Here is a 27,462-nt window from a genome sequence, read left to right on the forward strand (position 1 = left end):
GCCGAGGGCAGGATGGTGGCGAGGGAGGGGCCGAGGGCGGAGCGGCGAGGGCGGGAGGGGCCGAGGGCAGGGGCAGTGAGGGGGGGCCGAGGGCAGGGCCAAGGGCGGGGCAGCGAGGGAGGGGCCGAGGGCGGGGCAGCGAGGGAGGGGCCGAAGGCTGGGCGGCGAGGCAAGGGCGGGAGGGGCCGAGGGCAGGGGCGGTGGGGGGGGGGGGGCGAGGGTGGGGCAGCGAGGGAGGGGCCGAGGGTTGGGCGGCGAGGCAAGGGCGGGAGGGGCCGAGGGCAGGGGCGGTGAGGGGGGGCCGAGGGCGGGGCAGCGAGGGCGGGGTGGCAAGGGCGGGAGGGGCCGAGGGCAGGGGCGGGGAGGGAGGGGCCAAGGGGGGGGCTGAGGGCGGGGTTCTGGACGGGCAGGTAATGCCAGCCGGGCAGGGGTGGGGGCAGCGGGGCAGCACCAGCCTGGGCAGCGCGGGGGACCCACCAGGAACCGAGGGGCAGGTGGGGCCGGGCCGGCCTGCAGGGGAGGGGAGCAGGGGACGGGCCCTAGGGGCCGGCCTGGGGGGCCCCTCACCTTGTTCTTGCTGCTCTCGCAGCCCTGCAGGCTGGCCAGGATCTGGCTCTCAATGGCCTGGACCCACAGCTCCCGCTCCTCTGCCGCCGAGGCCTCGAAGAGCCAGGTCTGGCCCGTCAGCGACACGATCATGAACTCAAACGACTCGTCTTGTTCTGAAACAGAGGGGCGGGGTCACCCACGGCACTGGGGGGCGGGGCTACTCATGGCGGGGGGCGGGGTCACCCACGGCACTGGGGGGCGGGGCTACTCATGGCGGGGGGCGGGGTCACCCACAGCACTGGGGGGTGGGGCTACTCATGGCGGGGGGCGGGGTCACCCACAGCACTGGGGGGCGGGGCTACTCATGGCGGGGGGCGGGGTCGCCCACAGCACTGGGGGGCGGGGCTACTCATGGCGGGGGGCGGGGTCACCCACGGCACTGGGGGGTGGGGCTACTCATGGCGGGGGGCGGGGTCACCCACGGCACTGGGGGAGTGGTCACTGTACTGGCATGGGGGGGTCACAGTGTCGGCATGGAGGGGGCGGGGTCACTGTGCCAACACTGGGGGGTCACTGCCCCGGCACAGGGAAGCTGCCCTCCCCGCAGGTGCATGGCCCAGCCCCTTCCCAAGGCCACGTCCTTTGAGCCGGCCCCCCCCCCCCCCGCCCAGCCTGGCCAGAGCCCCTCCCCGGTGAGCAGTGGGTCCGGCCTCCCGCCCCAGGGTAGGGGCACCGTGGGGAGCCCTGTAGGAGGGGGGCGGCCTGAGCCCAGCCATGCTGAGCCGGGCGCTGTCCCTGCAGCCACGCCAAGCGCCCGGCACGCTGGGGCCAGGCCACGGCAGGTCGGGCAGGGCCTGCGGGAGACGGGGCCGGCGGCTCTGGGAGATGGGCAGCCCGCTCGGCGACACGGCGCCGCAGCTCCCGCCGGGCCCGGCGCTGGCCCAGGGGGCTGCCGGCCGAGCCAGGGGCCTCCGTGTGCCACGCACGGGCAGTGGACGACGCCCGGCTCTGGCACTGGGGACACGGGCGGGACGGGCCTTTGGTCTGGGTCTGGCCGCTCTCCGTGGGGGCTGGGCTGAGGGTCTCCCCGGCACCGGCCGGGACGGCTCGGGGGGCGCCCGGAGCCCGTGTCCCGGCTCCGCAGCCCGCGCCGCGGTCGGAGGGAGGGAGAGCGGCGGGGCCGAGCAGAACGACTAACACACGTTATGTCACAGCACACGCTTCAGCTCATAGCAAAATGATTTGTAATTACCTAATTAGCGTTATGCAAATAACACCCTCATCTGCATAACGAGCCTGCCCAGCTCTCTATTAAAAGCAGGGAGCCAAGCGCGCGGCGCTGGGGCCAGCGGGGAGGCGGAGGGGTGGGCCAGGGTCTGCAAGGCCTGTCCTGGGAGCGGGGGCCCCGGCCTCTGCCCCCCGCCTGCCGACCGGTCGGACACAGGGGGGCCGACGGCCACGCCCACCCCAGACCCACGGGAGGGGGGACCCGGCCAGGGCCCCTCCCCAGCCATTGTACCCAAGTCAGGCAGGGCCCCCGCACCCTGTGCCCCCCACCTCACACAGCAGAGAGATAACCCATCCCCCATCTCCCCTCACACACCCCAGTGCTCCCTGTGCCCCCCAGCCCCCCTCACACAGGGGAGAGGTTATAACCCATCCCCCACCTCCCCTCAGACACCCCAGTGTTCCCTGTGCCCCCCAGTCCCCCTCACACAGGGGAGAGGTTATAACCCATCCCCCCACCTCCCCTCGGACACCCCAGTGCTCCCTGTGCCCCCCAGCCCCCTCACACAGGGGAGAGGTTATAACCCATCCCCCATCTCCCCTCACACACCCCAGTGCTCCCTGTGCCCCCCAGCCCCGCTCACACAGGGGAGAGGTTATAACCCATCCCCCATCTCCCCTCACACACCCCAGTGCTCCCTGTGCCCCCCAGCCCCGCTCACACAGGGGAGAGGTTATAACCCATCCCCCCACCTCCCCTCGGACACCCCAGTGCTCCCTGTGCCCCCCAGCCCCCTCACACAGGGGAGAGGTTATAACCCATCCCCCATCTCCCCTCACACACCCCAGTGCGCCCTGTGCCCCCCAGCCCCCCTCACACAGGGGAGCGGTTATAACACATCCCCCACCTCCCCTCAGACACCCCAGTGCTCCCTGTGCCCCCCAGTCCCCCTTACACAGGGGAGAGGTTATAACCCATCCCCCACCTCCCCTCAGACACCCCAGTGCTCCCTGTGCCCCCCAGCCCCCCTTACACAGGGGAGAGGTTATAACCCATCCCCCACCTCCCCTCAGACACCCCAGTGCTCCCTGTGCCCCCCAGCCCCCCTTACACAGGGGAGAGGTTATAACCCATCCCCCACCTCCCCTCAGACACCCCAGTGCTCCCTGTGCCCCCCAGCCCCCCTCACACAGGGGAGAGGTTATAACCCATCCCCCACCTCCCCTCGGACACCCCAGTGCTCCCTGTGCCCCCCCAGCCCCCCTCACACAGGGGAGAGGTTATAACCCATCCCCCACCTCCCCTCAGACACCCCAGTGCTCCCTGTGCCCCCCAGCCCCCCTCACACAGGGGAGAGGTTATAACCCATCCCCCACCTCCCCTCAGACACCCCAGTGCTCCCTGTGCCCCCCAGCCCCCTCACACAGGGGAGAGGTTATAACCCATCCCCCACCTCCCCTCACACACCCCAGTGCTCCCTGTGCCCCCCAGCCCTCCTCACACAGGGGAGAGGTTATAACCCATCCCCCACCTCCCCTCAGACACCCCAGTGTTCCCTGTGCCCCCCAGCCCCCTTACACAGGGGAGAGGTTATAACCCATCCCCCACCTCCCCTCAGACACCCCAGTGCTCCCTGTGCCCCCCCAGTTCCCCGTCACACAGGGGCGAGGTTCCAACCCTTCTCTCCGACTCTGGATAGGTTCTCCGGGTCCCGGGGAAGCCGCCAGGCCCGGGAGAATCCCCCTCCCAGGTCTCCCCCAAAGCGCTCGCTGGGCCGGCCCTTCAGGGGCGTCCATGGCCGGCTCATCAAGAGCAGAAGGAAAAGCCAGAGTCTGACTCCGGGCCGGGAAGGACGCCAGAGCCGGCCCAGGGCGCCCGAGACAGACGCGGCAGCGCCCCTCCCGCCGAGCCGGCCCGGGGTGTGCAAGGCCGGGAGGGGTCACGGCTCGGGGCCCCACGTCCCACTGGCCGGGCGCGGAGGGGGACAGGGCGAGAGCCGGCGGCGTGGGCCCCGGCTGGGGGGCTGGGCGCTGCGGGAGAAGGCCAAAGGGGGAGGGGGGCCAGGCCAGGGTCTGCTGGTAACTGGCCCCACATGCAGCCTCCTTAGGTCTCCGGCTGGAAGGGGGGAGAGGCCGGGGGCGGGGGCGGCTACTCACTCAGGAGCTCACCAGCAGGAAGAGCCCTGGCAAGGGCCAGACAGAAGGGGCAGCGCTGCCCCCCACCCCGACCCACGGCCCCTGCTCTGCCCCCCACCCCGACCCAGGGCCCCTGCTCTGCCCCCCACCCCGACCCACGGCCCCTGCTCTGCCCCCCACCCCGACCCAGGGCCCCTGCTCTGCCCCCCACCCCGACCCACGGCCCCTGCTCTGCCCCCCACCCCGACCCAGGGCCCCTGCTCTGCCCCCCACCCCGACCCACGGCCCCTGCTCTGCCCCCCACCCCGACCCACGGCCCCTGCGCTGCCCCCCACCCCGACCCAGGGCCCCTGCGCTGCCCCCCACCCCGACCCACGGCCCCTGCTCTGCGCCCCACCCCGACCCACGGCCCCTGCTCTGCGCCCCACCCCGACCCAGGGCCCCTGCTCTGCCCCCCACCCCGACCCACGGCCCCTGCTCTGCCCCCCACCCCGACCCAGGGCCTCTGCTCTGCCCCCCACCCCGACCCACGGCCCCTGCTCTGGCCACCTGGGCTCAGCGCTGCCCCCCCACCCCGACCCACGGCCCCTGCTCTGCGCCCCACCCCGACCCAGGGCCCCTGCTCTGCGCCCCACCCCGACCCAGGGTCCCTGCTCTGCGCCCCACCCCGACCCACGGCCCCTGCTCTGGCCACCTGGGCTCAGCGCTGCCCCCCACCCCGACCCACGGCCCCTGCTCTGCCCCACCTGGGCGCAGCGCTGCCCCCAACCCCGACCCGCGGCCCCTGCTCTGCCTGTCCTGGGTACAGCCCTGCCCCCCACCCCAACCCACGGCCCCTGCTCTGCGCCCAACCCCGACCCAGGGCCCCTGCTCTGCCCCCCACCCCGACCTACGGCCCCTGCTCTGCGCCCCACCCCGACCCACGGCCCCTGCTCTGCGCCCCACCCCGACCCACGGCCCCTGCTCTGCGCCCAACCCCGACCCAGGGCCCCTGCTCTGCCCCCCACCCCGACCTACGGCCCCTGCTCTGCCCCCCACCCCGACCCACGGCCCCTGCTCTGCGCCCCACCCCGACCCACGGCCCCTGCTCTGCCCCCCACCCCGACCCACGGTCCCTGCTCTGCCCGTCCTGGGTACAGCCCTGGCCCCCCACCCCAACCCACGGCCCCTGCTCTGCCCCCAACCTCGACCCACGGCCCCTGCTCTGCCTGTCCTGGGTACAGTGCTGCCCCCAACCCCGACCCACGGCCCCTGCTCTGCGCCCAACCCCGACCCACGGCCCCTGCTCTGCCCCCAACCTCGACCCACAGCCCCTGCTCTGCGCCCAACCCCGACCCACGGTCCCTGCTCTGCCCCCAACCTCGACCCGTGGCCCCTGCTCTGCCCCCAACCCTGACCCCCGCCCCTGCTCTGCCCCCAACCCTGACCCACGGTCTCTGCTCTGCCCGTCCTGGGCGCAGCGCTGCCCCCAACCCCGACCCACGGCCCCTGCTCTGCGCCCAACCCCGACCCACGGCCCCTGCTCTGCCCCCAACCCTGACCCATGGCCCCTGCTCTGCCCCCAACCCTGACCCCCGCCCCTGCTCTGCCCGTCCTGGGCGCAGCGCTGCCCCCAACCCCGACCCACGACCCCTTGTGACATAGGGGGGATTTTGTCCACCTTTGTGGTCCACTGCATTCACTCTGGGTTTGCATTCACTGGCTGCTTTGCTGTGCTGTGTGCGAGTCCTGCGGCCCTGGGCTGCTCTGCCGTGGCTCGGTGCCTCGTCCGGGCCCTGCAGCGCTGTGCCCGAGGAGGGGAGGCCGGCACGACTCCCTGGGGAAGCGTGTCCAGTCTCACACCTGAGGCCCAGGTGAGGGCAGGTGGCACCTTGGGCCTGGAAGCAGGGCAAAGCTGGGGCGGGCGGCCTGGGGGTGGGAGCGGGAGTTAGTTTTCGGCTGGCTGGGGGAGTAGGGAGCCTCGCTGGTTTGGGGGGCTGAGCTGGGGCTCTGGGCTCCCCCTTCCCCAGGCTGGGCTGTCCTGACGGCTCCTGTAACAACCAATCGGAGCTCCGCTGTGTCCCTGGGACCCAATACCTGCCACTGGAGAGTCCCTTGTGTCTGCGGACGGGGGCGCAGGACCCGGGGTCTCCCCCACACTCCGGGACACCCCTGCTCTGCCTGCCCTGGCCTCCTTGCTGCCAATGGCCTGGGCCCGGCACCCACAGCCAAGGGCTCCCAGCGGACAGGAGGGTGCGTGGTCCCCAGCGACCCACAGACGGGTCAGCACAGGGCCAAGGGCAGCGCAGCCTGGGGAGTGGGGCCCTGGGCCCCTCTCTGCCCCCCAACCCAGCCAGACTCATGCACCCAGCAGCCATCGCTGTCCCTCCGGCCCTGCCCTCCTTCCTCCTGCTTCCTGGCAAACGGGGGTCACCTGACCGACCCCTCCCAGGTGGAGGTTACTGGAGCCCGGCCCCCCCGCGGCGAGTCACGGCCGGAATTCCCAGCCCCAAGGAGATGGCAGCACAGGGCCCAGGGAAACTGAGGCACAAATGGGGTTACTACAGGACAGCAGCAACCCCCGCTCCCCGCGCTGGGTTGGAGGGGCGGGGCAGGAGCGAGCCCAGCGCCGTTCGATGAGTGGGCAAGAGGAAGCGGACACAGCAATGCGCTGCCTCTTGATGAGGTTTTGATGAGGTTCTGAAGCCTGAGCGCTGAGCAGAGCGATGTGCGGGCGGGGCCACCGGCGCTGATTGTGAATTAACCCGACCCTGCAACGAGTCTCGCGCCGTGGGGCGACCAGCGGGCGTGGGACGGAGATCGCACCCACCGTGAGCGCGCCCGCTGTCCCCCGCGGCGCTCCGACCCCCAGACATCCCTGCACCCGCGGCGCCCAGCCCCCCAGACATCCTTGCCCCACGGCGCCCAACACCCCCCAGAGATCCCTGCCCCACGGCGCACGGACCGCCCAGACATCCCTGGCCCCACGGCGCCCAGACCCCCCAGAAATCCCTGCGCCCCACGGCGCCCAGCCCCCAGAAATCCCTGCCCCCACGGCGCCCGACCCCCAGACATCCCTGCACCGCGGCGCCCCAGCCCCCCAGACATCCCTGCCCCACGGCGCCCAACCCCCCAGAGATCCCTGCCCCATGGCGCACCGGCCGCCGCCCAGACATCCCTGCCCCATGGCGCCCAGCCCCCCAGAGATCCCTGCCCCACGGCGCACCGGCTGCCCAGACATCCCTGCCCCACGGCGCCCAGCCCCCCAGACATCCCTGCTCCGTGGCACCCGACCCCCCAGACATCCCTGCCCCACGGCGCCCAGACCCCCCAGACATCCCTGCCACCACGGCGCCCAGCCCCCAGACATCCCTGCCCCACGGCGCCCGGCCGCCCAGACATCCCTGCCCCACGGCGCCCAGCCCCCCAGAAATCCCCTGCCCCACGGCGCCCAGCCCCCCCAGACATCCCTGCCCCGTGGCACCCGACCCCCCAGACATCCCTGCCCCACGGCGCCCAGCCCCCCAGACATCCCTGCCCCACGGTGGCCCCGGCCGCCAGCCAGACATCCCTGCACCGCGGCGCCCAGCCCCCCAGACATCCCTGCCCCATGGCGCCCAGCCCCCAGACATCCCTGCCCCACTGCGCCCAGCCCCCCAGAGATCCCTGCCCCACGGCGCCTGGCCCCCAGCCAGAGATCCCTGCCCTGCGGGCACCCAGCCCCAGCAAATCCCTAGCCCCACTGGCGCCCTGGACCCCAGCCGGAGATCCCTGCCCCACGCGCCGCCCAAGCCGGCCCCAGGGAGATCCCTGCCCCACGGTGCCCAGCCCCCACAGCCAGAGATCCTGCCCCACTGCGCCCAGCCCCCCAGAGATCCCTGCCCCACGGCGCCTGGCCCCCAGCCGGAGATCCCTGCCCCACGGCGCCCAGCCCCCCCAGAGATCCCTGCCCCACGGTGCCCGGCCCCCAGAGATCCTCTGCCCCACGGCGCCCAGCCCCCCAGAGGATCCCTGCCCCACTGTCGCCCAGAGCCCCCCAGAGATCCCTGCCCCACGGCGCCTGGCCCCCAGCCAGAGATCCCTGCCCCACGGTGCCCAGCCCCCAGCCAGAGATCCCTGACCCACGGCGCCCGGCTCCCAGCTGGAGATCCCTGCCCCGCGGTGCCCGGCCCCCAGACATCCCTTCCCCTTGGCACCCAGCCCCCCAGCCATCCCTGTCCCGCAGCGCCCAGCTCCCTGGGACAGCGCTCGCTCGCCTGGCAGCCACGTGGAGTGGCACCACTCTGCATGACGGGCCTGGGGCGCTCCATAGGCAGCAACCCCAACACAAGCTGGGCTTGGGGTCCCTGGGGCATGCAGCCGCCTCCACCACAGCACGCTGGGGACAGGGGCTGGCCAGTCTGCCCGGGACACGCTGGGGACAGGGGCTGGCCAGTCTCCCCGGGACACGCTGGGAACAGGGGCTGGCCAGTTCCCCCAGGACACGCTGGGGACAGGGGCTGGCCAGTCTGCCCGGGACACGCTGGGCACAGGGGCTGGCCAGTTCCCCCAGGACACGCTGGGGACAGGGACTGGCCAGTCTGCCCGGGACACGCTGGGCACAGGGGCTGGCCAGTCTCCCCGGGACACGCTGGGCACAGGGGCTGGCCAGTTCCCCCAGGACACGCTGGGGACAGGGACTGGCCAGTCTGCCCGGGACACGCTGGGCACAGGGGCTGGCCAGTCCGTCCGGGACACGCTGGGGACAGGGACTGGCCAGTCCCCCCGGGACACGCTGGGCACAGGGGCTGGCCAGTCCCCCCGGGACATGCTGGGCACAGGGGCTGGCCAGTTCCCCCAGGACACGCTGGGCACAGGGGCTGGCTAGTCCGCCCGGGACACGCTGGGGACAGGGGCTGGCCAGTCCCCCCAGGACACGCTGGGCACAGGGGCTGGCCAGTCCGCCCGGGACACGCTGGGCACAGGGGCTGGCCAGTCCCCCCAGGACACGCTGGGGACAGGGGCTGGCCAGTCCCCCCGGGACACGCTGGGCACAGGGGCTGGCCAGTCCCCCCAGGACACGCTGGGGACAGGGGCTGGCCAGTCCCCCCCGGGACACGCTGGGCACAGGGGCTGGCCAGTCCCCCCAGGACACGCTGGGCACAGGGGCTGGCCAGTCTCCCCGGGACACGCTGGGGACAGGGGCTGGCCAGTTCCCCCAGGACACGCTGGGGACAGGGACTGGCCAGTCTGCCCGGGACACGCTGGGCACAGGGGCTGGCCAGTCCCCCCAGGACACGCTGGGCACAGGGGCTGGCCAGTCTGCCCGGGACACGCTGGGCACAGGGGCTGGCCAGTCTCCCCGGGACACGCTGGGCACAGGGGCTGGCCAGTCCCCCCGGGACACGCTGGGCACAGGGGCTGGCCAGTTCCCCCGGGACACGCTGGGGACAGGGGCTGGCCAGTCCTCCCGGGATACGCTGGGCACAGGGGCTGGCCAGTCCCCATGGGACACGCTGGGGACAGGGGCTGGCCAGTCTGCCCAGGACACGCTGGGCACAGGGGCTGGCCAGTTCCTCCAGGACACGCTGGGGACAGGGGCTGGCCAGTCTCCCCGGGACACGCTGGGCACAGGGGCTGGCCAGTCTGCCCAGGACACGCTGGGCACAGGGGCTGGCCAGTTCCTCCAGGACACGCTGAGGACAGGGGCTGGCCAGTTCCCCCAGAACACTCTGGGGACAGGGGCTGGCCAGTCTGCCCGGGACACGCTGGGGACAGGGACTGGCCAGTCTGCCCGGGACACGCTGGGGACAGGGGCTGGCTAGTCCGCCCGGGACACGCTGGGCACAGGGGCTGGCCAGTTCCCCCGGGACACGCTGGGCACAGGGGCTGGCCAGTCTCCCCGGGACACGCTGGGCACAGGGGCTGGCCAGTTCCCCCAGGACAGGCTGGGCACAGGGGCTGGCCAGTCCCCCCGGGACACGCTGGGCACAGGGGCTGGCCAGTCTCCCCGGGACACGCTGGGCACAGGGGCTGGCCAGTCCCCCCGGGACACGCTGGGCACAGGGGCTGGCCAGTCTCCCCGGGACACGCTGGGGACAGGGGCTGGCCAGTCCCCCCGGGACACGCTGGGCACAGGGGCTGGCCAGTCTCTCCAGGACACGCTGGGAACAGGGGCTGGCCAGTCTGCCCGGGACACGCTGGGCACAGGGGCTGGCCAGTCTGCCCGGGACACGCTGGGCACAGAGGCTGGCCAGTCCCCCCGGGACACGGTGGGGACAGGGGCTGGCCAGTCTCTCCAGGACACGCTGGGCACAGGGGCTGGCCAGTCTCTCCAGGACACGCTGGGAACAGGGGCTGGCCAGTCTGCCCGGGACACGCTGGGCACAGGGGCTGGCCAGTCTGCCCGGGACACGCTGGGCACAGGGGCTGGCCAGTCCCCCCGGGACACGCTGGGCACAGGGGCTGGCCAGTCTCCCCGGGACACGCTGGGCACAGGGGCTGGCCAGTCTCCCCGGGACACGCTGGGGACAGGGGCTGGCCAGTCCCCCCGGGACACGCTGGGGACAGGGGCTGGCCAGTCCCCCCGGGACACGCTGGGGACAGGGGCTGGCCAGTCCGCCCGGGACACGCTGGGGACAGGGGCTGGCCAGTCCCCCCGGGACACGCTGGGCACAGGGGCTGGCCAGTCTGCCCAGGACCGTACATCTAGCAAAGCAGCGAAGCCTCCGGCAGCGTAAGGAACTGGGCGTTGTGCCGAGAATCCAAGGCTGCTTTGTGGGGCAGGATCCAGCGAGGCGCCTCTGGGCTGACGCCCTGTGCCCCAGGCCTGCCCTGGAGCACCCACGGTGACGGACAGGCCCCAGGGGTGCAGGGCTGGGGCGCTACCTGGGCTGGGCTCAGTGCCTCGCTCGCCCCGCCGGGCCCGGGAGCAGGGGTCTCCCCCAGGCCAGGCTGCAGCTGGCTGGGGGTTGCCTGCAGGCTGCCGTGGTCTGGCTGTACCTGAGCAGCGTTCGGGAGAGCAACAAATTAGCAGCGTCGGAAGGCAGGACGCCGGCGCCATTCGTAAATGTCAGCCGCTGCCTCCTCATTTTGCAGCTCATTAAACCCAATATTCCAGCCTGCGTTAGCAGCCCCTCCGCGCAGACAGGGCTCTGGGGAGCCGCGGCAGCAGCCTGGCCTCAGAGACCCCGCGGCCCCAGCCGCCAGCCCGCACACCCAAAGCAGACCCCGGGGCCAGCCCCGGCCTCGTGGGGCCGCCCGCTGAGCACAGAGGCGCAGGGTGCTCGTACCCAGGGCAGCTGCAGGGTGTCCATGGGGATGGCCGGGTTAGTCCGAGGGGCACCCACAGAGGAGGTGGGGTCAGACTGAGGGGTGGGGTCAGACCAAGGGGCACCCACAGAGGAGGCAGGGTCAGACCAAGGGGCACCCACAGAGGAGGCGGGGTCAGACTGAGGGGTGGGGTCAGACCAAGGGGCACCCACAGAGGGGGCGGGGTCAGACCAAGGGGCACCCACAGAGGGGGTGGGGTCAGACCGAGGGGCAGGTGTCACATTACCGAATTGGAGGGGAGCAGCCAGATCGCTGCTGCACCCCTAGGTGGGGGTGTTGGCCCCAGAAATCTGTATGAAAGGGAGCCATGTGGGGTATTGAATGGGAGCTTGTTGTTTTCTGATCCTGTGTACACTGTTTATGTGAGTATATAATGTCTGTGTGTGTAGATCTGTAATCTGTGCGGAAACTGAAGATTTCCCTGCATGTGGTTAAGCATTGGGCAGGGCCGAGCCTGTGGAGCCTGTGGACATGCTAATTACCTGTGGGACAATGGTTCTCAATGGGCCAAAGACACACCCAAAGAATGGGGGCTGTCCTGAGAGCAGCCAGCAGGGAACACAGAGATTGGCCTCTGACCAGGTGACTTGCTGCATACAAGAAGAGGCCAGGAAGGAGTATAAAGAGGCCATGTGGTCGATGCCATTTGGTTCTCAGCTCAGCACTTCATCCCAGAGGCAGCACTGCAGGGACTGAAGAGCCCGGAAGACCTGTGAACCCATCCTGATCGTAGGATGTGCAATAAGAACTTTTAAACCAGCAGCTGCAACATCTCTGCTAGAGCCTGCATCGAGGACTGGGAGATTCGGTGCATGTAACGTACTGTACTTTAATAACCTTACTCTCAGGCTTTTCTTTCTTGTAATAATAAACCTTTAGATATAGATTCTAAAGGATTGGCCCAGCGTGATTTGTGGTAAGGTCCAGAGGGTAAATTGACCAGGGATCTGTGGCTGGTTTCTTGGAACCGGACAGAACTTGTTCGGGGTAGGTGGGATTGGGTGCTAGGACCCCCCACCTGTGTATAGGCCCGGGGCCATCTGGGGCACGGATATTGCTGGGGTGTTGGAGGGGTTTTGCTCGGGAGGCTTCAGGCAGGCTGCTGAAGCGCTCTGTGAGACTGGTTTGTGGCCTGTGTGGAGAGGTCGCCAGTCAGGGGGACTGTAAGGAACCCCGGATTTGAGCAATTCGCCCTGAGCGGACGCCCTAAGCTGTGCCCAGACATGGCCCGGTCCGTCACAGTGGCGTAGTCGGCAGGATCCACAGATCTTGGTCAATTGAGCTTTGGGATCAGGACCCCACGCTGTCTAAATTTGATTTTTGGTGTTGAGAGTTTGGTTGATTAAAGAGCCGCTGCGATGAACCCGGAATTATATGAGAGTCTGAGCAAGACTGCTCTGAAGGATTTGTGCTTGGGGAGAGTGTGACGGCGCGTTGGGGGTTCCCCGTCTCCTGAGCCCCGAAATGGCACAAACAGACTGCACCAGCCAGTGGAATTGAGGGTGGTTTATTGCTCCTCCAGCACAGCGCAGCACAGATGTAATCTGGTTACAGGAACTGGGGCTAAGAGGCCTCAGTGCCCCCCCTTTGAGATAGGGGAGTCCCAGCCCCCTCCCCAGCTCCTTATACCCTGCCTTCCAGCGAGGAACTAACTAGCCCTCTTCCAGCCCTGCCCCCCAAGCCAGGGCAGCCTTCCACCTTCCTTTGTTCCTCTCCATGGGGGGTGTCTGGCCACTGGTTCAACAAGTTTGGCCTTACCTCTGCCTAGTGAGGCTTTCCCTGCTGGGTCTTGCTCCAGACAGCAGGGGTCACCACATCCCAGCAAGTACCCCCACTACGTCACAGAGAGGCATTGCCTTTAGGAAAAGGGCCTATAACTAGATCTGGTAGTGCTGTTATTAACCAGAGATGTGGATGAAAAGGAGCAGAAGCAAGCCAAGGAGGCTGCTGAAAGAAGGCGGAAGGCAGATGAAGAAATTGCTAAGAGAAAGCAGGAGATGGATCTGGAACTTGAGATGAGAAAAGCAGAACATGCAGAGAGAATGGCAGAGCATGCAAAGAAGATGGCCCTAGCCAAGGAGGAAAATGCTAGACTTGACCTCCAGCTTAAGAGACTAAAAGAACAAGAGAGACTGTATCCTCCTGAAGGTTCAATGTGTAACTCTGTGGGTATGCGGGGTGCTTATGATATGGCAGACGTATTTTACCCAGCTGATGTGATGACCCAACCCCAAAGCATGTGTGAATGCAAACCTTTTGTGTTACCTGTAGCTAGCAGGGAGGTTTGGGAAGGGGGTGCATGTGGGTATGGAAAGTTTCCTGGAGCTGGTCAGTCTCCCTGTAACCAAGGGGAAAGTGTCTCTACATGTGTGCCTGTGGCAGATGGCTGTGTGTCTGTGCAGGGGGGCAGTGAGCCTGGGGGTGAGGGCCCGTCTGATGCCTCAGAGGTGAGGCTGGAATCAGAACCAGGGCAGGAAGAGCCCAGAAGTCAGGGAAATGTTTCTCTGGGGCAGCCTGGAGTGGCTGGCCAGAGTGAAGTTTTAGTTGAGGAGTTGGTGGCTGGTGAGGTTTGTGGAATTGAACCTGCACAAGCTGAAATTGAGTTGTGTGAAGAAGCACAGTGTGTGCAAGCTGGCAATTTGGCTGGTGGAAGTAGCAGTGGGGCAGTAAAGGAAGCTGTCCCAGTGGCTAGCTGTATGCCTGAGATTAGCCAGGGGTGTTGGGACAAGGGAGAAGCTGTCTGTGGTTGTCTGACCGTGTGTGGGGAAGAGTTTCTTCCTGTGTCTGAGGAAGGTGCCCCACAGCCTGTGAAGGCTGAGAGCAGTGTTGTTGTCCCAGAGTTGGGTCTGGATATGGCTAAGGCCCAGGAAGGGGGTGGCCCAAGGTTTGTATCTGCTGGGGAGAGGGATGAGGTGACTCAGGTAGAGTCAGTCAGTGTTTTACCAGAACCCCAGAGACCAGACAGTGGTGACCCTGATATTGTGCCTAATGCTGCTGTGTTGCTGGCAGAGGGGGGAGCAACTCTGTGGGACCAGGGTGACCCCTTAGCCCAGGCACAAGGAGAGATTGAGGGCATGTTAACTCTGGAGCCTAATGATGGTATGGAAGTTTACAGCCATCTAGAGAGTTGCACAGGGAGTGAAGGTGCTTCTGACCCTGTCTCTGGTGGGTCTGTCTATGTGCCTGAGAGGGGATTGTCTGTGAATCCACCTGAGGGGCCAGAGATGACTCACGGAGTAAGGGAATTGCAGGAGGAATTGGTTGTGGCTCAGCAGGGCAAGGCTGCTGCAGAGCCAGGGAAGGGTGAACTGCTGCTTAAGGGAGCTCATAGGGAGGAGAGTCCTGGCAGTGCTTGTAGCAAGCAGTTTGCTGTGAGTGAGGGAGGTGAGGATGCCTGGCTTGGAGAAGGCATTCAGGAGAAAGCTCTGCCTGTAAACGGCAGCAGCTTCTTGTGTGAGGCACTTGTTTTGGTGCCTGACAGACAGAACTTGTCTGTTAACAGTGACTCCAATGACTAGGGTTTAGGGAAACCCAGTGTGGATGGTGTTGGAGAGGTCTCAGAGGGACTGAGGGTTGTTCCAGATGAGGCAGGAACAGCCGGAGAATTGGAGCAGGTGGTTAACCCAGTGACTGTGGGTGACCAGCTTGCTGGGAAGTCAGTGTGTGTGGGACAGGATTGTTCCCAGGTGGATGAGGAGAGTGGGAAGTTAGTGTCTCAGATTCAGGAGGAGGACAGTGTAGCCAAGTATGCAGAGCAGAACAGCTGTGTGGTCACTCTCCCTAGGATGCAGGAGATGGCAGTTACGCTCCCATCTCTGGACACGGTGGACACTCATACTCAATCAGGGAGGTTGATATCTGGTTCCATGTGGAAACAGAGGTTGGAGGTGGACAGAGGAGAGACTTGGGAGTCTACAGCTCACTGCTGTTACCCCACTGAGTGGGGGAAGGGGGAGAATCCCAGGGCCATTGTGAGTCAGGGAGTCACGCCCAGGCAGCCCTTTGTCTTGGTCTGGCCAGAGGTTTCAGGCCTGGAGCCCACAGGACAAGGGGGAGGGACAGGACCTGCTTTGGTCAAGAAGATTTGCAGTTTAAACCTGAAGGGCCAAAACTGCAATGGTGTGGGGCCAGAGAAGGGGCCTGACGGAGAATTTCAGTATACACCTGGCATAGGATTGTTCTTGTTACTGATGTTAATTCTTGTAACCAATGGATTATTGTGGCAGAGAATTGTAACGGTATACAGTGTGCATGAGCTTATGAAAATACCATGTAATCTGTCTGGAGATGTACCAAACGACAGACGGTATGTAAGGGGACATTGTGATGTTGCTATATCGTGGTTAACACTTGTAACTGGTCTTGGAACTTCTTACAGGACAAAAAGGGTTCCAGCCAGAAGGTCCTGTGTAAGAAGGGAAACTGAGGCACACCACCATTTTGTTGGGGGAGGCCTGTGATGCCCTCAGTGATGTTACTGGCATCACTTCCTGCATCAATTTTGCGTTGGGGGTGTCACATTACCGAATTGGAGGGAAGCAGCCAGATCGCTGCTGCACCCCTAGGTGGGGGTGTTGGCCCCAGAAATCTGTATGAAAGGGAGCCATGGGGGGTATTGAATGGGAGCTTGTTGTTTTCTGATCCTGTGTACACTGTTTATGTGAGTATATAATGTCTGTGTGTGTAGATCTGTAATCTGTGTGGAAACTGAAGATTTCCCTGCATGTGGTTAAGCATTGGGCAGGACCGAGCCTGTGGAGCCTGTGGACATGCTAATTACCTGTGGAACAATGGTTCTCAATGGGCCAAAGACACACCCAAAGAATGGGGGCTGTCCTGAGAGCAGCCAGCAGGGAACACAGAGAGGCTGAGGACCAGGTGACCTGCTACATACTAGAAGAGGCCAGGAAGGGGATAAAAGAGGCCATGTGGTCGATGCCATTTTGTTCTCAGCTCAGCACTTCATCCCAGAGGCAGCACTGCAGGGACTGAAGAGCCCGGAAGACCTGTGAACCCATCCTGATCGTAGGATGTGCAATAAGAACTTTTAACCAGCAGCTGCAACATCTCTGCTAGAGCCTGCATCGAGAACTGGGAGATTCGGTGCATGTAACGTACTGTACTTTAATAACCTTACTCTCAGGCTTTTCTTTCTTGTAATAATAAACCTTTAGATATAGATTCTAAAGGATTGGCCCAGCGTGATTTGTGGTAAGGTCCAGAGGGTAAATTGACCAGGGATCTGTGGCCGGTTTCTTGGAACCGGACAGAACTTGTTCGGGGTAGGTGGGATTGGGTGCTAGGACCCCCCACCTGTGTATAGGCCCGGGGCCATCTGGGGCACGGATATTGGTGGGGTGTTGGAGGGGTTTTGCTCGGGAGGCTTCAGGCAGGCTGCTGAAGCGCTCTGTGAGACTGGTTTGTGGCCTGTTTGGAGAGGTCACCAGTCTGGGGGCTGTAAGGAGCCCCGGATTTGAGCAATTCGCCCTGAGCGGACGCCCTCAGCTGTGCCCAGACACGGCCCGGTGTGTCACAGCAGGGTCAGACGAGGAGCACCCAGAGGGGGCAGGGTCAGACCGAGGGGTGGGGTCAGTCTGAGGAGCACCCAGATGGGGCGGGGTCAGACCGAGGGGAGACCCAGGGTATGTCTACACTACCCCGCTAGTTCGAACTAGGAGGGTAATGTATGCATACCGCACTTGCAAATGAAGCCCGGGATTTGAATTTCCCGGGCTTCATTTGCATAAGCGGGGAGCCGCCATTTTTAAATCCCCGCTTGTTCGAACCCCGTGCAGCGCGGCTACACGGGGCTCGAACTAGGTAGTTCGGACTAGGAACGTGGAACGAGGAGTAACGGTAGTTCGGAATAGGAATCCTAGTTCGAACTACCTAGTTCGAGCCCCGTGTAGCCGCGCGGCACGGGGTTCGAACAAGCGGGGATTTAAAAATGGCGGCTCCCTGCTTATGCAAATGAAGCCCGGGAAATTCAAATCCCGGGCTTCATTTGCAAGTGCGGTATGCCTACATTACCCTCCTAGTTCGAATTAGGAGGGTAGTGTAGACATACCCCCAGAGAGGGGAGGTGTTCTGGGTTCACAGAGGTGGGGGGTTGGGCTTGTGTAGAGCCGGGGGGGGGGGCTGTCCCAAGACCACCCAGAGGTGGGGGGTTGGGTTTGTGCAGAGCCGCCGGGGGGGGGGGGCTGTCCCAAGACCACCCAGAGGTGGGGGGTTGGGTTTGTGCAGAGCCGCGGGGGGAGGGGGGGCTGTCCCAAGACCACCCAGAGGTGGGGGGTGGGGTTTGTGCAGAGCCGGGGGGTGGTTGTACCAAGGCACCCCGGGAGGGGCCGGCCTGCCTATGGGTGGCCAGGCGACTGCCCCGGGCCAAGCACTGGAGAACGGTGCGTGCAGGGCGCCTCGGGGCCTGGTGAAGGGGCGCGGGGAGGGGAGCGCGCGGGCGCCTGTCGGCTGGGTGAAGGGGCGCGGGGAGGGGAGCGTGTGGGCGCCTCGGGGCCTGGTGAAGGGGCGCGGGGAGGGGAGCGTGCGGACGCCTCGGGGCCTGGGGAAGGGGCGCGGGGAGGGGAGCGCGTGGGCGCCTGTCGGCTGGGTGAAGGGGCGCGGGGAGGGGAGCGCGCGGGCGCCTGGGGGCCGGGTGAAGGGGCGCGGGGAGGGGAGCGTGCGGGCGCCTCGGGGCCGGGTGAAGGGACGCGGGGAGGGGAGCGCGCGGGTGCCTGTCGGCTGGGTGAAGGGGCGCGGGGAGGGGAGCGCACGGGCACCTGTCGGCTGGGTGAAGGGGCGCGGGGAGGGGAGCGCGCGGGCGCCTCGGGGCCGGGTGAAGGAGCGTGGGAAGGGGAGTGTGCGGGCGCCTCGGGGCCTGGCGAAGGGGTGCGGGGAGGGGAGCGTGCGGGCGCCTCGGGGCCGGGTGAAGGGGCACGGGGAGGGGAGCGTGCGGGCGCCTCGGGGCCGGGTGAAGGGATGCGGGGAGGGGAGCGTGCGGGCGCCTCGGGGCCGGGTGAAGGAGCGTGGGGAGGGGAGCGTGCGGGCGCCTCGGGGCCTGGTGAAGGGGCGCGGGGAGGGGAGCGTGCGGGCGCCTCGGGGCCGGGTGAAGGAGCGTGGGGAGGGGAGCGTGCGGGCGCCTCGGGGCCTGGCGAAGGGGTGCGGGGAGGGGAGCGTGCGGGCGCCTCGGGGCCGGGTGAAGGGGCACGGGGAGGGGAGCGTGCGGGCGCCTCGGGGCCGGGTGAAGGGATGCGGGGAGGGGAGCGTGCGGGCGCCTCGGGGCCGGGTGAAGGAGCGTGGGGAGGGGAGCGTGCGGGCGCCTCGGGGCCGGGTGAAGGAGCGTGGGGAGGGGAGCGTGTGGGCGCCTCGGGGCCTGGTGAAGGGGCGCGGGGAGGGGAGCAGGCGGGCGCCTGGGGGCGGGTGAAGGGACGCAGGGAGGGACGCCGGGGGCGGGCGGGAGCAGAGCGCGGCGGCCGTAATCCCCGGCAAGCCGGTAAGCGGCGCGCCCAACAGCCCCTGACAGTCGGCATTAATCACGCCCGCGCCCCGCACAACTTCCCCCCGTCAATCCCGGGCCCCCCATCCCCACGCAGACACGGGGGCGCGGCCCGGCGCGGAGGAGCCCATTACGGGACTGTCAGCCGCTCGCCAGGCCCCTGCATCACTCTTTAAGCACATGAGAAGTTCATTATCCCTGGAGCTCCGGCAGCCGCGGGGTGCTGTGCTAGGGAGCGTGGCAAAGGCGCCTGCCGCCAGCGCCGCCGTGCAAGCCCCCCCGGCTGCCGAGAGCCGAGCCAAAGGGCCGGAGCTGCCGGGGGAGCGCAGGGCTGCGGGGCCGGCCCGAGGAGTTCAGAGCGGCCCCCTCCAGCCCGTGCTGCTCTCCGGCGCTCGCCTCCTGCCGGACCCGCTCGCTCGGCGACGTGCTGTCAGGCTGGCCGCAGTTTGCAGATGCTCCCTAGCAGCCCGCCACGCGCTCTCCTTAGCATGCGCCCATGTAAAAAGGCAGCAGCTGGCTTGATTTATGATACTTCAGAGCAACTAAGATTCAATTGCTCCGCACGTCCTGGCTCTGATTACCTCCCGAATGAGACGCACTGAGCGAGCTGTCCGGGCCTCCCCAGCTTTCCCAGGGTGCTCCGTGCGCCTGGCGCCAGCGGGCGGGGCAGGGCCCGGGCCAGGGGCGGCCGCAGAGCAGGCGGGGGCAGAATGGGGCAGCAGCCATGGACGTCTGCCCCAGCCAGCCGGGCGTGGGCTCAGATTGGGAAGGGGCCCTGCCGTCGGTGTGGGAACTCGATTTCCACTTGCTGCAGCAAAGCCAACAGCCCAGCAAGCACCTGCGCTGCCCTGTAAAGCTCAGCAGCTGGGCAGGCCAGCCCGAACCCTCACACAGCCTGGCTCCTGCCAACCCAGGCTGCTTTGGGGACACCAGAGCGGGAGCCACGCACAGCTGGGGGGCCGCCCCCATAATCCCTTGCTCCTCAGACAGGTTTTCTGCTAGTGCTGAGATCAGAGCAATCCTGGGGGAGGACGAGGCACCAGCCAGACCTGCTTACGTGGCCGGGGTGCAGAGAGTTCAAACGTGGGACGGGACGGGGCACCAGCCAGACCCGCTGACGTGGCAGGGGTGCAGAGAGTTCACACGCGGGACGGGACGGGACGGGGCACCAGCCAGACCCGCTGACGTGGCAGGGGTGCAGAGAGTTCACACGTGGGACAGGACGGGGCACCAGCCAGACCCGCTGATGTGGCAGGGGTGCAGAGAGTTCACACGCGGGACGGGACGGGACAGGGCACCAGCCAGACCCGCTGATGTGGCAGGGGTGCAGAGAGTTCACACGCGGGACGGGATGGGACAGGGCACCAGCCAGACCCGCTGATGTGGCAGGGGTACAGGGAGTTCACACGTGGGACAGGATGGGACGGGGCACCAGTCAGACTCGCTGACGTGGCAGGGGTGCAGGGAGTTCACACATGGGACAGGATGGGACGGGGCACCAGTCAGACCCGCTGACGTGGCCGGGGTGCAGAGAGTTCACACGTGGGACAGGACGGGGCACCAGCCAGACCCGCTGATGTGGCAGGGGTGCAGAGAGTTCGCACGTGGGACAGGACGGGACAGGGCACCAGCCAGAACCGCTGACATGGCTGGGGTGCAGGGAGTTCACACGTGGGAGCAGGGGTGCAGGGAGTTCACATGTGGGACAGGATGGGACGGGGCACGAGCCAGACCCGCTGACGTGGCAGGGGTGCAGGGAGTTCACACGTGGGAGGAGGGGTGCAAGGAGTTCACACGTGGGACAGGACGGGATGGAGCACCAGCCAGACCTGCTGACGTGGCAGGGGTGCAGGGAGTTCACACGTGGGACAGGACGGGACAGGGCACCAGCCAGACCCGCTGACGTGGCAGGGGTGCAGGGAGTTCCCACGTGGGACAGGACGGGACGGGGCACCAGTCAGACTCGCTGACGTGGCTGGGGTGCAGGGAGTTCACACGTGGGACAGGACGGGACGGGGCACCAGTCAGACTCGCTGACGTGGCTGGGGTGCAGAGAGTTCACACGTGGGACAGGACGGGACGGGGCACCAGTCAGACTCGCTGACGTGGCTGGGGTGCAGGGAGTTCACACGTGGGACAGGACGGGACGGGGCACCAGTCAGACTCGCTGACGTGGCAGGGGTGCAGAGAGTTCACACGTGGGACAGGACGGGATGGGGCACCAGCCAGACCCGCTGACGTGGCTGGGGTGCAGGGAGTTCACACGTGGGACAGGACGGGACGGGGCACCAGTCAGACCCGCTGACGTGGCTGGGGTGCAGGGAGTTCACACGTGGGACAGGACGGGACGGGGCACCAGTCAGACTCGCTGACGTGGCTGGGGTGCAGGGAGTTCACACGTGGGACAGGACGGGACGGGGCACCAGTCAGACTCGCTGACGTGGCTGGGGTGCAGAGAGTTCACACGTGGGACAGGACGGGACGGGGCACCAGTCAGACTCGCTGACGTGGCTGGGGTGCAGGGAGTTCACACGTGGGACAGGACGGGACGGGGCACCAGTCAGACTCGCTGACGTGGCAGGGGTGCAGAGAGTTCACACGTGGGACAGGACGGGACGGGGCACCAGCCAGACCCGCTGACGTGGCTGGGGTGCAGGGAGTTCACATGTGGGACAGGACGGGACAGGGCACCAGCCAGACCTGCTGACGTGGCAGGGGTGCAGGGAGTTCACACGTGGGGCAGGACGGGACGGGGCACCAGTCAGACTCGCTGACGTGGCTGGGGTGCAGGGAGTTCACACGTGGGACAGGACGGGACGGGGCACCAGTCAGACTCGCTGACGTGGCTGGGGTGCAGGGAGTTCACACGTGGGACAGGACGGGACGGGGCACCAGTCAGACCCGCTGACGTGGCTGGGGTGCAGGGAGTTCACACGTGGGACAGGACGGGATGGGGCACCAGCCAGACCCGCTGACGTGGCTGGGGTGCAGGGAGTTCACACGTGGGACAGGACGGGACGGGGCACCAGTCAGACCCGCTGACGTGGCAGGGGTGCAGGGAGTTCACATGTGGGACAGGACGGGACAGGGCACCAGCCAGACCTGCTGACGTGGCAGGGGTGCAGGGAGTTCACACGTGGGACAGGACGGGACGGGGCACCAGTCAGACTCGCTGACGTGGCTGGGGTGCAGGGAGTTCACACGTGGGACAGGACGGGACGGGGCACCAGTCAGACTCGCTGACGTGGCTGGGGTGCAGGGAGTTCACACGTGGGACAGGACGGGACGGGGCACCAGTCAGACCCGCTGACGTGGCTGGGGTGCAGGGAGTTCACACGTGGGACAGGACGGGATGGGGCACCAGCCAGACCCGCTGACGTGGCTGGGGTGCAGGGAGTTCACACGTGGGACAGGACGGGACGGGGCACCAGTCAGACCCGCTGACGTGGCTGGGGTGCAGGGAGTTCACATGTGGGACAGGACGGGACAGGGCACCAGCCAGACCTGCTGACGTGGCAGGGGTGCAGGGAGTTCACACGTGGGACAGGACGGGACGGGGCACCAGTCAGACTCGCTGACGTGGCTGGGGTGCAGGGAGTTCACACGTGGGACAGGACGGGACGGGGCACCAGTCAGACTCGCTGACGTGGCTGGGGTGCAGGGAGTTCACACGTGGGACAGGACGGGACGGGGCACCAGTCAGACCCGCTGACGTGGCTGGGGTGCAGGGAGTTCACACGTGGGACAGGACGGGATGGGGCACCAGCCAGACCCGCTGACGTGGCTGGGGTGCAGGGAGTTCACACGTGGGACAGGACGGGACGGGGCACCGGCCAGACCCGCTGACGTGGCTGGGGTGCAGGGAGTTCACACGTGGGACAGGACGGGACGGGGCACCGGCCAGACCCGCTGACGTGGCCGGGGTGCAGGGAGTTCACGTCCGGGACAGGACGCTCATGTTGCTAACGTTGGGCAAACGTACAAGCCAATGGAAAGCGGCTGCTGGCCTGGCAGGTGTTTGGCTGTAGCAGCTGGCACCGGGGTACAGTCCCTGCTCCCTGCTGCAGGGGAGAAGCAAGGGCGGCCACGCTGGGCTGCGAGCCCTTGTCTGAGAACTCAGGACTTATGGCAACACGCGGCAAGCGCCTGGGGACACGTCCTACCTTCTGCTGCTGTGCTGGGGCCATCGGGGCGGCCTGTCCCCGTGCTCTTTTTCCTGCGGTGCTTCTTCCGGTTTGCATGAGGGGACGGAGGCGGCTCCAGCTTCGGGCTTGCAGTGCTGGAGACGTTCGGGCTGGAGCCGAGGACTTCGGCCGTGCCATTTGCTACGGAGAGATCGCGACACCGTCATGCTCCGGACCGCCCGATTCCCTCGCAGACAGTCCCAGAGACCCTCAGGCGCCTTGACTGTCCCTGCCCGCTCACGCCCCCGCCCCCAGTATCTGCCCGACCATCCCTGCCCGCTCCCGGTATCCCCCTTACCGTCCCTGCCCGCTCCCGCCCCCGCCCCCAGTATCTGCCCGACCGTCCCTGCCCGCTCCCGGTATCCCCCTGACCGTCCCTGCCCGCTCCCGCCCCCGCCCCCAGTATCTGCCCGACCGTCCCTGCCCGCTCCCGGTATCCCCCTGACCGTCCCTGCCCGCTCCCGCCCCCGCCCCCAGTATCTGCCCGACCGTCCCTGCCCGCTCCCGGTATCCCCCTGACTGTCCCTGCCCGCTCACGCCCCCGCCCCCAGTATCTGCCCGACCGTCCCTGCCCGCTCCCGGTATCCTCCTGACTGTCCCTGCCCACTCCCGCCCCCGCCCCCAGTATCTGCCCGACCGTCCCTGCCCGCTCCCGGTATCCCCCTGACTGTCCCTGCCCACTCCTGTCCCCGCCCCCAGTATCTGCCCGACCGTCCCTGCCCGCTCCCGGTATCCCCCTGACCGTCCCTGCCCACTCCTGTCCCCGCCCCCGGTATCTGCCCGACTGTCCCTGCCCGCTCCCGGTATCCCCCTGACCGTCCCTGCCCACTCCCGCCCCCGCCCCCAGTATCTGCCCGACCGTCCCTGCCCACTCCCGGTATCCCCCTGACCGTCTCTGCCCACTCCCGCCCCCGCCCCCAGTATCTGCCCGACCGTCCCTGCCCGCTCCCGGTATCCCCCTGACCGTCTCTGCCCACTCCCGCCCCCGCCCCCAGTATCTGCCCGACCGTCCCTGCCCACTCCCGGTATCCCCCTGACTGTCCCTGCCCGCTCACGCCCCCGCCCCCAGTATCTGTCCGACCGTCCCTGCCCGCTCCCGGTATCCCCCTGACCGTCCCTGCCCGCTCCCACCCCCAGTATCCCCAAGACCATCTCTGCCCGCTCCCGCCCCCGGTATCCCCATTACCATCCCTGCCTGCTCCCGTCCCCGGTATCCCCACGACCGTCCCTGCCCGCTCCCACCCCCGGTATCTCCAAGACCATCCCTGCCCGCTTCCGCCCCCGGTATCCCCATTACCATCCCTGCCTGCTCCCGTCCCCGGTATCCCCACGACCGTCCCTGTCCTCTTCCGCCCCCGGTATCTGCCCAACCATCTCTGCCCGCTCCCACCCCCGGTATCCCCATTACCATCCCTGCCTGCTCCCGTCCCCGGTATTCCCACGACCGTCCCTGTCCTCTCCCGCCCCCGGTATCTGCCCGACCGTCCCTGCCCGCTCCCACCCCCGGTATCCCCATTACCATCCCTGCCTGCTCCCGCCCCCGGTATTCCCACGACCGTCCCTGTCCTCTCCCGCCCCCGGTATCTGCCCAACCATCTCTGCCCGCTCCCACCCCCGGTATCCCCATTACCGTCCCTGCCCGCTCCCACCCCCGGTATTCCCACGACCGTCCCTGTCCTCTCCCGCCCCCGGTATCTGCCCGACTGTCCCTGCCCGCTCCCGTCCCCCAGACACACCCCGACCATCCCCACTCAGTCCTGTCTTACGGTGGCACCCCAACTAGCTGCCTGCTCCTGTAGCTGAGAGACGCCCCAAACCTGCCTGCCTGCTGTCCATGTAAGTGCCTTGGACACCGCCCTGCCCTGTGCCCACTCCTCAGAAACGTCCCCAGGCCGCAGACAGGCCCTGCTCCACTCCCCGTCCGCAGGAGGCGGGGTTGCTCTGGGAGCACCCACCTGCTGGGAACCCTGCCTAGGCCCTGTCCGAGCCGTGTGCCTGGCTGGCAGCCATGGCCAGCCCCGCGAGGGGCTCCTCCTCCAGAGGACAGGACGGGGCGGCCCCTCTCCGGCGCCCGAGCAGGGTGGGCTCCGTGGGCTGCTGTTGCGGAGCCGGAGAAGCCGTATCCCCGGCAGCAACGCACCAAATTTATCCTCAATCACACTGTTCCTTACAATTAATAGCAGAATTAGAAACAATCAGGGAGCTGCCTAATTACTGTCAATTAGAGCACGCTAATCAAGCTCCGCTCACACACACACACGCTGCCGCGGCACTCACCATTAAATGTCAAATTTCATTAGAGACCAGCTACAAAATCAAAAGCCTGACATTCAATTTCACAGCGCACACGGCGCAGGCTTCCAATCAGCCGCCAAGGCAGGCGCCTCGCTCCGCTGTCACCCCCTGCAGCCCTGCCCCACGGCCGGCCCCTCGGCCTCCGGGCAGCGGAGATGCTGGGACCAGGGGACCGGCGCAGACATGGGCTCCACGCCAAGCCCGCGAGGGCGCCTGTCAGCACAGCCTCGCTCTTCCCAAGGGGGCCGTCTCCCCAGAGCCGCGTCTGGCCACGCCGCAGCACCCGCTTCCCTGCGTGGCGGCCACACCCCTGCTCCGGCAGGAGCGCCCCGCTTGTCACACCGCCCTGACCCGCAGGGCCCCCCACTCTGGCGGGAGCGCGTCCCACACTCAGCCCGGGGAGGCGCTCTGCTCCCAGCCGACCAGTAACTGTGACCCTCTGCCAAGTCCCTGCGTCGGGGCGGGGCGCCCTGGAGCAACCCCGGAAACGGGTCTCCCAGGGCACACGAGGCTGCTCCTGGGCAGAGCCAGGGGCCTGGCCTCACCAGAACTCTGGGCCAGCGTCCGCAGCAGCCCGGCTCCGCAGTGTCCGCGTGGGGCAGCCCGCTCCTGGTCGCTGCAGGAGACACGCAGCTGCCCCGGCAGGCTCTGCAGGATGCGGGCCGGATGCTCTGCTCCTGCCCTGGCCGTCTGGACGCCGCCTGCCCGCGGCTAGCAGGGCTGGGCGTGGGGGGCCGAGCAGCCAGGCAGGCGCAGTGTCCTTAGCCTCTGTAACGCCGTCGGGGAGCCGCCTTCCAGGCGCCCGTTCTGTGGAGCCCTGCAGCACGCACAGGGAAGGGGCCAGGGCCGTGAGCCAGCTCCGCTCCTCAGCTCCCGACTTCTGGCTCTGCTCGAAGCCCCCAGCTCCCCGTCCCGCTGTGCCCAGCTGGGGCCCAGAGGGTGGGATGCAGGAAATCGGACACTGGTGCACCAGGGACAGCACCGCACTGCTCACGGCCTGTGGGCGGGGACCAGACTCCAGCGCCGGCCCAGAAAACTACCCGCACAGTGGAACCCACCTGGCAGGCCCCGGCAGCTGCCCCGTCGCCCCTTTGGCCGGGCCCGGGCTGTCCCTCAGGACCCGCGGGATGGCCAGCGTGCCCGCTCCCGGGGCAGCGCTCCACAGGCGCACACAGCTCTGGGGCCGAGATCTCCACCCTGCACCCTGCGCGCCGCGGCCCCGGCCGGGTCAGTCTGGGGATGGCCGTGCAGGAAAGGAAGGTGGCAGCCGGCAGAGGCCAGCTCACCCCTCTGGGACCCCCGGCGAGCTGCCCTGCAGGCTGAGAACCCGGCACACGCCCACAGGCCAACGGCAGGCGCCCAGGCCTGCGCCCGAGCCCCCGAGTCCTGGATTCAAACCACCACAGAGACACCTGTGGGGGGAGGGGCAGGGCCCCCCCCCCCGCCCACCTCTGCATGCAGCAGAGTCCCTGCAGTGACTGATCGCAGCCTGAGACTCCCCCACATTCGGGGGCCCTGCAGGACCGGGATGTGAGACTCCCCCACATTCGGGGGCCCTGCAGGACCGGGGTGTGAGACTCCCCCACGTGCAGGGGCCCTGCAGGATCGGGGTGTGAGACTCCCCCACGTGCAGGGGCCCTGCAGGACCGGGGTGTGAGACTCCCCCACGTGCAGGGGCCCTGCAGGACCGGGGTGTGAGACTCCCCCATGTCCGGGGGCCCTGCAGGATCGGGGTGTGAGACTCCCCCACGTGCAGGGGCCCTGCAGGATCGGGGTGTGAGACTCCCCCATTTCCGGGGGCCCTGCAGGATCGGGGTGTGAGACTCCCCCATGTCCGGCGGCCCTGCAGGATCGGGGTGTGAGACTCCCCCACGTGCGGGGCCCTGCAGGATCGTGGTGTGAGACTCCCCCATGTCCGGGGCCCTGCAGGATCGGGGTGTGAGACTCCCCCACGTGCAGGGGCCCTGCAGGATCGGGGTGTGAGACTCCCCCACGTGCAGGGGCCCTGCAGGATCGGGGTGTGAGACTCCCCCACGTCCGGGGCCCTGCAGGATCGGGGTGTGAGACTCCCCCACGTGCAGGGGCCCTGCAGGATCGGGGTGTGAGACTCCCCCACGTGCAGGGGCCCTGCAGGATCGGGGTGTGAGACTCCCCCACATACAGGGGCCCTGCAGGATCGGGGTGTGAGACTCCCCCACGTGCAGGGGCCCTGCAGGATCGGGGTGTGGGACTCCCCCACGTGCAGGGGCCCTGCAGGATCGGGGTGTGAGACTCCCCCACATTCGGGGGCCC

The 27,462-nt window shown here is 67.6% G+C and overlaps 1 protein-coding gene across 1 annotated transcript in view; it reads right to left on the reverse strand.

The window, feature by feature from the left end:
• Nucleotides 1–27,462, reverse strand: part of LOC142823897 (arf-GAP with GTPase, ANK repeat and PH domain-containing protein 3-like) — a 90,780-nt gene that overhangs the window by 17,942 nt on the left and 45,376 nt on the right. The window contains exons 4-5 of the mRNA XM_075915646.1: nt 22,855–23,016; nt 568–722 (exon numbers count right to left, since the gene is read on the reverse strand). Of these exons, the coding sequence (XP_075771761.1) occupies nt 568–722; nt 22,855–23,016 (317 nt within the window). The remainder of the gene's footprint in view (nt 1–567; nt 723–22,854; nt 23,017–27,462) is intronic.

The sequence above is a fragment of the Pelodiscus sinensis genome, unplaced genomic scaffold (genome assembly GCF_049634645.1).
Source record: "Pelodiscus sinensis isolate JC-2024 unplaced genomic scaffold, ASM4963464v1 ctg209, whole genome shotgun sequence".
NCBI lineage: Eukaryota > Metazoa > Chordata > Testudines > Trionychidae > Pelodiscus > Pelodiscus sinensis.